Below are 11,885 nucleotides of genomic sequence, written 5' to 3' on the forward strand. Positions count from 1 at the left end.
GACTCGTAAATGCTCCCTCAATCCTGTATAAAGCCAGCGCACCAAGTGCCGACCATGCCCCATTATGTGAAGTGATCTCAGTAATTGGAAAGTCAAGGGTTCTGCCTGATCTACATACCAAAAGGTCCGAACGTAACGCATCACTGCAGCATGGGTGAGTAATAATGTGGCAGGCACTGAGTGAGTGCGAGTGAACTCGTCATGGGGCATCAGTTGGCCCTCCCAAAAGAAATCACCGATTACCCCCACCCCTTCCTGAGACCACCCCCTTAGTTGGATCGTCGATAGGACACCACGCCTAGTAGGCAATCCACATAGAGGGATATTTGTGGGTGTTATGCCCCTGTTTACATGTTATTTAACCCCAAAACATTATTGGGAAGGCCTGGAGTGCCGCCAGACTGGGACTGCTTTAGAAGTTTGGAATGATAACCACAGGCAGCATTAACAAAAACACAGAATGATGAAAGATTCGCAAATATTACGAAATTGTATGCATATGATGAATGAATATTCGGACTGAGTGGAGCCTGGAAGGATCAGCAAGAGAGTCAACAGATGTTGGGCAAGAGCATGCAAAAAAAGAGAACATATTCTTCAAAGAGAGGAAAGGAACACCTTCCCCGCAATGGTTTACAGCCAGACAAGGTCGGCTGTGTAACAGCTGCTCCATGGACCACACAACACACGTACAGGAAGGGAAGCAGATTTCACTCAGATAATCATTTACAGCCGACAAGGAAAAGCCGATGTCCTGCTGTCCTGTAAGGCGAACAATGAATGCCTTTGCAAACAGAGTCAGTGCGGAGAATATCCTATTAGATGGGGGCATGGGTTGGGTGTGGGAGAGAGGTGACTAATGCCACGGTTCTCCTGCGAGCTAGAGCCCCACAACAAACTGCCAACAAATCGCGCATATTGGGCCTCACCTGAGAGACTGCGCGTCACTGCGCCATTCAGACGCTTGCGTGTGCGCGAGCGGGAAGAGAGGCCTGGCGCATCACTCACCTGTGTTCTGCGTATGCGCGAGCGGGAAGGAAGGCCTGGCGCATCACTCACCCGTTCTGCGTGTGCGCGAGCGGCAAGGGAGGCCTGACGCATCACACACCTGTTCTACATGTGCGCAAGCACGAAGGGAGGCCTGACGCATCACTCACCTGTTCCGCGTGTGCGCGAGCGCGAAGGGAGGCCTGACGTACCATGACTCACCTGTTCTGCATGTGCAGGAGAGGGCGAGCTGCGAGGTGGTGAGAACGGCTCAAGGTGGAGGACCAGGGAATGACTCGCTGGCACAGGCTGTCCGAGTGAGGCGGCAAAGGTCTGTTCCCCGCCGGGAACTGGAACATCACCCTTTCAGAAGAGGGACGGAGAGGTGAGCTGTGCACAGACAGAGCGGAAACAGGCCCGGGGGCGCAAGAATAATGCCGGACACCAGGAAGGCCACCCAGAAAAGAGCACGCAGGGTACATTTGCAGACTGCACGAGCCAAGGTGTCTTTTTCTGCTGTCAAATGATCTGGATTGACTGTGAGCACCTTCATCTTCAACTTTAAAGTATAAGTGGAAACTCCGAATTGAGGTAAAGTATGTGCTCAGTTATGTGATGGATAGTTTATGCAAATGTCTTAATCCGACTTTGTAAAAAGTGGACAACCTAGAAGGGCGCTAGAAAGTATCCCTATCAAATGTTTTCATACCGGGCCACCCAAGCAAGCCGGTCCAACCCCCTTCATGAGGAACTGGGGGCGTTAGGCATGGGCGGGCTGAGCCTACGCCCAGGGCGCCAGAGCACCCTGCAGCAGTCCCCTTCCAGCCTGGCTCTAAAGACAAGCGTGTTAACTATTGCTATGAATTGTGTTGTTATCCTTTCTCTTCGTCCCCTCACCTTCCACATACCCCTCAAATTTTCCCAACACAATGACAATTCAAGATGGCCAATGGGAGGGGGCACCCAATTGTGTTTCGCCCAGGGCGCTGTATGAGCAAGGCCCAGCTCTGCTGGGGGCACTGCAGACATGCAATTTAAAATGGGGACAATCTATTCATCTTAAATCCCTACATTGGTTTAGTAGGGTGCCATGTTCGTGGGAGAGGCTGGCAGGCTTTAAGTTATACTGTTATGTTATACTGTGCAGGTGTTTTTATTGTTTTAGAATGTTTTATGGATAATAGTCCAAATAAACTTGGGGGCATATTTACAAGGGGATTGTGCCACCGGAACATCACTTTTTTTGCTGCGTCATTGGCACAGTGCCCTGCACCATATTTAGAGGGTGGTGATAAGCCACTTTGCATGGCTTAACCCCGCTCTCTAAATATGGTACCTATTTGTGCAGTTTTCTGCGTGAAAGGGGTGTTTAATGGGTGTTACTGTGGGCGCTCCACTGCAACACCCATTGTTTTTTATACACTGCCACAGATTTACAAGGATGTGTAAATCTGAGGCAGTGCCCAAAACTAACTCCATGGAAAACCCGGCGTTAGATTGGCACAGCGAGGAGAAATGCTTTTATTTCTACCTGTTTTTGCTTTTTCTGTTTGTGCTGCATTCTGGGGGTAGGGCGATGTTAGTGCTTACGTTGTGCAGGTGGTTGCAGCTAGTAGGCACTCACATACATTTTTGGAAAACAGGATTATTTTTCATCATCAGACTTCGACCCAGAGCAAGAGTCAGAAAGGCAGAAAAGTGAGAAAGGAAGAACGGAAAGATGTGCCAAGGGGAGAAAGCTGGGATGATCAAGAACCTGCAAGAGTGAGCTAAAGAGACACCACGTGTAGCGTGGTAAAAGAAAGGGGCAGGTGGTGAAATAAAAACTAGGCAGCCTTGGTATTCAACAAACCCATGGTTTAGCAGCACCAGTGGCGGGCCCCCTAAAAGAATATTTCTATGAAGTGATGGAATGGGCTGATAATATCTCTGCCCATCCAACCTCTTGAAGGGGTTCCCAAGTTTCCCTGTGTCTTCTGTGGCCAGCCCAACCCTTTAGTGAAGGTTGGCAGTGGCCCACTTCCTGTCTGGCTGCCCTTGGCCTGGGTCAGGCAGCTGTTGCCAGCTCCATCTCTGGCTTTATGTGCTTAGGGTGTGCCAGCATTGTGCCCTGTTGGTGCATTATGCTGAGGCCCGGTTCAGTGAGCAACACGCCCGGTGATAGATGATGTGTTTTGTTTCGAGCAACGAAGCTCTTTAAATAAATGAATGGGTAGAACGGGTCACCAATCCTGGGAGAACATGTCTGAACCAACCACGCATTTCTGCGGGATATCAGTCATTTAAACCAGATATTAACTGTTAAGTCTGACATCTTACGCTTCAGATCTGTGCATACCACACATCACTTGCTTCGTCTAAGAGAACATCAGTTGCGGACTGAGCGTCACCAGAGCTGAACTCCTCGGACTGCCAGCCGAAGAGTTCGGGACTGAGCATCACCAGAGACCAATTGCTGGGTGTGTGGCCCTGAGTTCAAGACTGACCATCACCATAGATGTATTTCGATGAGTGAGACCCCCAGGATTTCTGGACTGAGCATCAACAAGTTGAGAGAGAACCTGAGTTCGAGACTGACCCTCACCAGATATTAACTGCTGCAACTGGGTGCCATACATTCAGGTCTGAGCATTACCAAAAATGGAGTGTTGGTTCCAACAACTACTAAGGTGAAGGTAGAGTCATAAGACATAAGTGGCTGTTTCCAAGAGCACTTTCGCCCTGGGTTGAATCGCCAGAGCACCTGCAGGAATCCAGGGCTTCTGCGCCAAGAGTTAGAACCAGCAAGTCACAGCAAACTATGGTGCTCGGAGACGGAACTGAGATGATTGTCTGTTTCTAAGAGCTGTCTGGAGCCTTTGCTACAAATGTATGTATGTTCCGGAGCGCCCCTGCACCCACAGATGAACTTTCCCGAATAGTAGCTGAAGGCTGTGCGTTCGCCTGGGTTTCCGGACTACAGAGTGCCATTGACTACAGGTTCTGGGAGTCTATTGTTTGTTTATGGGAAGGGCTGCACCGCAAATTCACTCCTGCTTCTGACGAAGTAAAGTTTGGAAAGTGAGTGGAAAGTCCATAAGATAACATCGCCTTATGAAATAATGATAAGAGGCAATCTCGAGAAAAGATCTACAACTGTGCTGTGCTACTGCAGGTGAGTTCTAGCCATGTACAAAAGACAAGGGTGGACGAGAGCCTGACAGCCAGGAAGCTGTGGTTGCCGCAGCATATGGGGGATGTTTTACCAGGCAGTGCATGGGAGCAGGTGTGAACGATAGATATCAGCGACTTGCAAGAGAGGTTTTTGGGAAGGGGCAGAGGGACACTTCTGGCACAGTCACATGGCGAGGCATAGGGGTGGGTGGAGAAGAGGGGCAGATTGGGCGGGGACAGGTATAGGGTTGGGTCAAGAAGCGGGGCAGGGTTGATGAGGTTAGATGGGTTGGGGGAGATTGCTTACACAGGAGCTTTGGAGCGAATAGAGAAGCAGGTGTGGGCGAACAGACGTGGCCGGTGTGGAGGCTCAGGGGGAGGGGTTGAGGGGTTAGATAGGCAGCTGTGGCTTTGGATGTGGAGTTGGCCCGCCACTGAGGAGATACGGGTGAAGGAGTGAGAGGCCTAGAGCAGGAGTGGATGGGTTAGAGGCAGTGCTTAATTTGTAAAAAAATAAGTGCCAGGAGCTCACTGAAGTTTGCACCCCACATCGCCCCTGCTATGCTGCCAATGATAGTAACAACACAACTACTAACCATCACACTGCTACAAGCGTGACAATTCGGACTATTTCAGGCCCCCAAAGCTATAAGAATGGCTTGGGTGGCATGTACAAGTCATTTTTAATGTAGATGTAATTATTATTTAACTGTTGATGTGGTCATCTCTAAATTAACTAGACCATGCCACCTTATGGAAGACTGTCAAGCGCTGGTGTTGATATTTAAGGGCTGGTGCAGAGCCCCGGAAATCAGCTGGCTCAAATTGAGCACTGGTTAGAGAAGCAGGCATGGGAAGGCTAAAGGGGCGGCAGTGGAGAGGTTAGAGTAACTTCTGCTGAGGATTTAGAGGGAGAAGTGTGGAGTTGTCAGAGAGGGCAATGCAACGAGGCTTGAGGGACACTTGCAGGTGTTTATGGACTGCCGAATTGACTGTAAATCTAATGTAAACTGATTGATTTTAGTTTTGGTACGTGCCTTTTTACTATTTATTGTAAAACCTTGTTCGTTACCATCCCTCCATAATTATTATTGTAAAATTATATCAGTAAGAAGTTGTATCACTATGGAAAATGCCTTTGGATGAAAATGTTTTTTTTAAATGTACCTTTTATGATACGGTAGTATCGAAATAAAGAATTGAATTGAAGTTTATGGACATCAGGGCGCTTGTGGGGGAGGAAGTTAAAGTGAGGTGGAGTTACAGATGTAGGTATAATTTGCTTGTAGGTGCCATTGCAGGGTTTAGGGGAGTAAGAATGCCGATAGTCTGTTTTTTGGGGAACAGTTGTGCTAGATGTAAAGTTGAAGTTTGGTAATTGTAGCAGGTGCCACAAGGCGAAGGGCAGGGCAGGGCTTTAAGTGGGATGAAGAAACTGGGGGGGGCTGTCTCTCAAAGGGGTGTGGTCAGTGTAATTAAGGACGTGGCTTAAAAACACAAGCAAAAAATCTGTGCTTACTGCATTGTGTGCCACCCGACTTGTGTTTTGCTGTTTCTGTCATTGCATCCAGATATATGATAAAAACAAGTAACATCATACCTACAACAAGGCAGGACTATTGGCTTTCTCAATGGTTGTTAGTTGCATACGATAAATAAGCAGCAACTGTGGCTTGTATAGAATATTGAAAAAGCTTCAACTTAAAGCCCACGACAATGTTGCTGCTCCTGAGTTTCAAAAAGAGAAGGGAAATCCAAAGAGAAAACGACTCTCTTTAAAGGTTGTCCCTTCCCTTACAACGCTCACCTGGCATGACGGCATGCCTTAACGTCTCCACTAGTGAGAAGAGCAGTGTGAGCATGGGCACATTAATGTGCCTACTGTCACTGGAGTCTGGTAATAAAGGGACCGCCTCTACCAGGGCACAAAACAGAGCCCGATAGAGACCCGTTTCGAGGCCCCCTTAAAAAAACTGCTGACGCTCAGACCCGATGAGACCCGACCCACTTTTAAGCCCTGGCGAAGGGCGAGGAGGAATTTGAGAAACATGTTTAGAGGTTGGAGCCTGGTGTGGAGAGTCAAAGAAGAAACAGGTGAGTACACGAAATAGACCGGCAAGTGTGGGAAAGTGTGCATGCTTCCTCTGGGTCTGAGTAGGGCACCTGGAACCTGATTCCCATAAATGAGTGGGGGTTCTCACCATATGCAACCACCTGTATAAAATATGCACTAGATATAGCTCGGCCCTAGAGGCCTTGTAGGGCTTGAGGCCAACCAGCCATTAAACGCCTACTACCACTCCTTTCACTGACACACACCACCCTGGAGTCTCCAGCAGTAGAGGCAGTAGGGGCATAATATAAATAGCATTATTATCCTATAATAAACCTCACTCTTGATCTGCAGTTCCTTCTGCTAATGCAGTGCAAAGACCAATGTAATGCTGGGCCAGTGCACCGCAGCTGGGGCCCCCACACTTTCTGTTGCCACTGACTGCTGAAGAAACTATGGCTGCAGTCAAGGGAGAAAATCCTGCACAAAAGTTATGAAGAAAACTAGAATTTAGACAAGGACAAATAAAGCTCACATTAAGTTGCACTGCTGTTGTTTTGGGAAAGGTTTGGTGCAACCAGTACTAGCTGCGTTGAGAGGCACTTGGGAGAGAGAAAATGACTTAAGATAGGTCTGGTAGTGAGAAGCTGAAGGAAGCCGTCCAGCGGTGTGGCTGCAACAGTGTAACACATCAGCTGTGTTCGTGTGGCACACGCTGTTGCTTTTAATACCATGTCTGTAATGGAAACATATTTGAAGAACAGATTGCATGTTCACTTTTGGACAAGGTTAGGCAGTGGTACTCAAAATGAGCATCAGTAAGTCCTCATCAGCTATCCTATTCTGTTTGACTAAACTAGAAACATGAATTGTTTAAGAACGTGACACATTAGTTGGCACAGCTCATGAAATCTTTTTTCCCTTTTTTTTTTTTTTAGGATGATGGCTGCTAAAATCACGAAAAGCTTCGCCAGATTATTTGCTGTGGGCTTGGCTGTTTCTCAGGCTGTGATGTTTGTTTCCTTCATGTACCTGCTGCACCGCAAGTCTCCTTCCATGGAAAAGGTGCCGGTGAAGACACATGTACTCATCATCTCCTCCTGGAGGTCGGGGTCTTCCTTTGCTGGCCAGTTTTTCAGCCAGCACCCAGACGTCTTCTACTTGATGGAGCCAGCTTGGCATGTCTGGGCGAGTATGAACCAGAACAGGGCCAAAGTTCTGCAGATGGCTGTGCGAGATCTGGTCCGGTCCGTCTTCCTCTGTGACATGTCAGTGTTCGATGTCTATATGCCGGCAACAAAGAACAAATCCAGCTTATTCCAGTGGGAGACCAGCCGTGCCCTGTGCTCACCTCCAGCTTGCGATTCCTTCAATCGCACTGACATTATCTCTCAAATGCAGTGCAAGGCCCTTTGTCGTCATTACCCATTTGATCGGGTGGAGCAAGCATGCAAGACTTACAGCCATGTTGTCCTCAAAGAAGTCCGCTTCTTTGACCTGAATGTGCTCAACCCACTCCTTGTCGACCCCTCGCTCAACCTCAAAATCATACACTTGATCAGAGACCCCAGGGCGGTGTTTCATTCCCGCGAGAAAATAAAAAAAGAACTGACCCGTGATAGCAACATAATGGTGGGACTGAAAAATAACAATAAGAGTGATGGAATCTTCAAAGTTATGGACGAGATTTGTAAAAGCCACATCCAGATCTATAAAGGGGCAACTCAAGCCCTCCCCAGTCACCTGAGGAACCGCTATATGATGGTGCGCTATGAGGACATTGTGAAAAACCCTTTAGAGATAGCTGAGCAGATGTATGCGTTCACAGGCCTCAAATGTACACCCAAGCTGGAGATGTGGCTCCATAAACTGACCCACGGCGATGGGTCGGGCAGGAAATTCATCATCACCTCTCGCAATGCCCTAATGGTCTCTAAGGCCTGGAGAAAAGTTGTTCCATTTGAGAAAATTGAGCGTGTACAAAGAATTTGCAAAAAAGCTATGGATCTGCTTGGCTATCAGTTGGCTAATACTGAGATCGAGCAGAAAAATATGTCATCTGATTTACTATTTGCCCCGGGGAGCACTAATTTCGGACGTCTTTGAAGGACACCATGGATTCACAAATAGGTTGTGGAGGAGCTGTGTGGACGCGTCAGGTCTGATTGCTAAAAGACTGCAACTGGCGCTCAAACACAATAGTCAATGTAATCATGAGTCGGCTACTGCCTGGATAAATCCATGTTTTCCCTTTCTACTTAGTGCATTAACAGCATCCAAAAAACCAAGTAATTGTGATTTAGACAGGACCTACCCATTCCTGAGGTTCCAGAGCCTTGTATTCAGAGGTAGCACTGCCCCATAGATTCACCCTCTACTGAACAAAGGGATGTTCCTTCAATTGGCACCTAGTAAATAGATGCAACTGTTTACACTCTAACACATTTACCTCAGTACTTGAAATTTATCACTTTGAAATTCTGCACTTCGAAAATTATACTTCTCAACAGGGGTAGCCAGAAAATAAAAAATATCCACCAATTGTACCAAAGCTCTTATTGTAGCACCAACCAAGCAAGCAAAGCAAGTCATCACGACCCTCCCGAGAAAAGCTTGTTTGTCTCTTCAATCAGAGTATCTACCCATTCACCTTTTCATCCTTCCATCTACCTGCTGATATCCACAATTTCACCGTTACATTCTGTCAGCCATTCAGTCTTTCATCCATCCTTCCACCCATCCATATCCAAACCTATCCATCTATCTTCAAACCTATCCATCAAACATGTCCATTCTTTCACTCATACATCCGCCTTTCATCCATCCATCCTCGCTCATCCATCCGCCGTTTCATTCATCCATCCACCCTTTCACTCCATATATCCCTCATCCACCCTTTCACTCATCTATCCATCCACAGCTTCACTCAGCCATCCATCCATCCTTTCACTCATTCATCTGTCCACCCTATCGTCCAGCCATTCAAGTACACTCCCGTTCACTCATGCATCCAATATTTCACTCATCCATCCTTTCACTCAATGATCCACCATCTGTTCTCTCATCCATCCATCCACCTTTTCACTCTGTCCACCCACTCATCGATCCATCATTTTACCTTTTAACTCATCGATCCATGCTTTCGCTCATCATCCATCCATCCTTTCTCTCATCATCCATCCATCTATCTAACCATCCTTTTACTCATCCATTCATGAACCCTTTCACTCATCCATCCAACCATCATCATCGATCCATCCTTGCTGCCTTTCACTCATCCATCCTTTCACTCATTCAGCCATGCATCTATGCATCCACCTTTTCACTTGCAGATCCATCAATCCATCCATCCATTTACCCTTTCACACATCCACCCATCCTTTCACTCACTTATCCATCCACCTTCTCGCTCATCCATCTATCCACCCTTTCATCCAGCCATCCATCTACCCTCCCTTTCTCTCATCCGTCCATTCTTTCACTCATCCATCCATTCACTCATCAATCCATCCACATTTTCACTCAGTACATCCATCCTTCCACTCATTGATCCATCCATTTACCCTCTGTCTCATCGATTCATGCTTTCACTCACTCGTCATCCATCCTTTCTCTCATCAGTCCATCCTTTCACTCATCCATGCATCCATTCACTATTCACTCATCCCTCCTTACATCCATCCTTTCACTCATTCAGCCATACATCGATCATCCAACTTTTCACTCACCCATCCGGCCACAATTTCACTCACACATCCATTCATCCATTTACACTTTTACTTATCCATCCATCCTTTCACTTACTCATCCATCCATACATTCATCTACCCTATCTTTCATCCATCCTTCACCCTTTCACCCAGCCATCATCTATCGTCCCTTTCACTCATTCATCCATTCTTTCACTCACCCATCCTTAAATCCTTCCTTTCACTCATCCATCTTTCCATAAATCCACCCTTTCAACCAATCTGTCCATCCAGCCTTTCACCCCATCCACTCACTCACCTTCCCACCTTTTTGTGTTAATTATGCACCTTTCTCTGCCATGGTGCACACCCGCTGTAGCTACTAAAGTGGGTGGTTGACGACGCCCATGCTTCTCATAGACCAAATTAAAAATATAAAAAATGTTCACAGTAAAAAAAAAATCGAAAACATTTGCAAAATATGGGAGGAAGATTCAGTGAAAGAAAATTCAACAGGAGTAGAAGGGGATAGTAGAAGAAAAAAGAGGGGTTTTGAGGGTTCCAACTGTCAGACAAACAGAGGCAATATAGAAAAGAAAAAAAGTAGCCAGAGTAGAGAATAAGGTGAAAGAAATGGACTCCAGAAACATGCTCCATAAGGAAACAAGCATTGTCAGGCCAAACGGTCTAGCCTATGCCAGGTATTGGCTTTGTCAATGCTTTTTATTAGACATGTAGCACAGCAGTGTGAGGGTACACAGACAATGGGAGGGAGGGTGGTAGCAGGCCATCATGGAGAACACATGGGAGAGTGGGACAAGGGTATATGGACAACCGGGAGAGGATGGGGCCAGGGCACACGAACAAAGGGAGACGGGTAGAGGCAGGGCAACACGGACAATGCAAGCCAACATGGACAACCAGAGGGAGGATGGTAAGCAGGGCAACATGGTCAATGAGAAGGAGGGTGAGGACAAGGCAAATCAAACAATGGGAGGAAGGTGGGTGGGTGAAAGCCAACTTAGATAGGGATGAACACTTATGAGGGAGAAGTTCATGAGGCAGCCAAATGAAAGACAAACAGTGTGGTATAGTGCTTAAACACAAGGAAAAAAATAGTGTAAAATGAAATGAGCAGTGAAAAGACACACGTAATGCGTCCATGCTCAAGGGGATGGACAAACACATGAAGCGGAAGGAAGCCTACAGCAACTGACCAATAAGAAGCAAGCAAATGAGAGTGACAATGAAGTCAACCAATGGTAAACAATGGGTGGTCTTTACGCCCACTGATAGAACAGAACAATATCTAAAAAGGCGGTAATTAAAAAAGACAAAATAAGAAAGGATGAAGGAAAAGGGGGCCTGAAGGGGAAAAACTCAAATATAACAAAAGAAGTGAAGACAAAACAAAGTAAGGCAAGAGAAGTTAACATGGAGTAAGTGGTTTGGGGTGGGAGGGATGGACTCATGAAGGCATTACTGAGAGACTAGTGTCACTTATCTTGTATGAGATGCTGCACACTGTTGTTACTATGACAATGATGATCGTAGCCCCCACCAGGAGCCTTGTTTCAGTTTCCAATGTAACCTGTTGTATCTGCAAAAAATAGAATATACATTTGTTTATCGAAGAAATGAGAAGTAAAAGCCGGAAGTAAAGCAACTGAGACCTACTAATTTGAACAAACTCATTACATTTTGTCTTTCCAATACTTACACTTCTTTCATGTGAGAAATGTGCATCCATTGAGTTTAGAATTTCATTTCTAGCGTATCTTTAATTTTTGCTTAATCTTTTTGTGCTGTTGCAGTTTCTGGATATATGTTTCACCCTTACATGGTCTGCTCATTTTGTTTTCTTTTATTGATTTTGATTTCCTATTTTCTTGCGCTTTCTAGCATGCTTTCCACAATTCACCCTCATTCCTGTTTCTTGCTTTCCTGCTTCATGTGTACCCTGCCACCTGACCCCTCAAGTGTCATCCAAGGTGGTTTTGCCC

General features: G+C 46.5%; 1 protein-coding gene across 1 annotated transcript; it reads left to right on the plus strand.

Moving 5' to 3' along the window:
- The first annotated feature begins 3,099 nt into the window (after positions 1 to 3,099).
- On the plus strand, positions 3,100 to 11,593 carry LOC144798564 (carbohydrate sulfotransferase 5-like). Its single transcript, XM_078669506.1, has 2 exons — positions 3,100 to 4,141; positions 7,132 to 11,593. Exons 1-2 carry the CDS (start codon positions 4,089 to 4,091, stop codon positions 8,297 to 8,299), a joined length of 1,221 nt encoding a protein of 406 aa, XP_078525632.1. The 5' UTR covers positions 3,100 to 4,088; the 3' UTR covers positions 8,300 to 11,593.
- Positions 11,594 to 11,885: the final 292 nt, after the last annotated feature.

The sequence above is a fragment of the Lissotriton helveticus genome, chromosome 12, assembly GCF_964261635.1.
Source record: "Lissotriton helveticus chromosome 12, aLisHel1.1, whole genome shotgun sequence".
In the NCBI taxonomy this organism is placed as follows: Eukaryota; Metazoa; Chordata; class Amphibia; order Caudata; family Salamandridae; genus Lissotriton; species Lissotriton helveticus.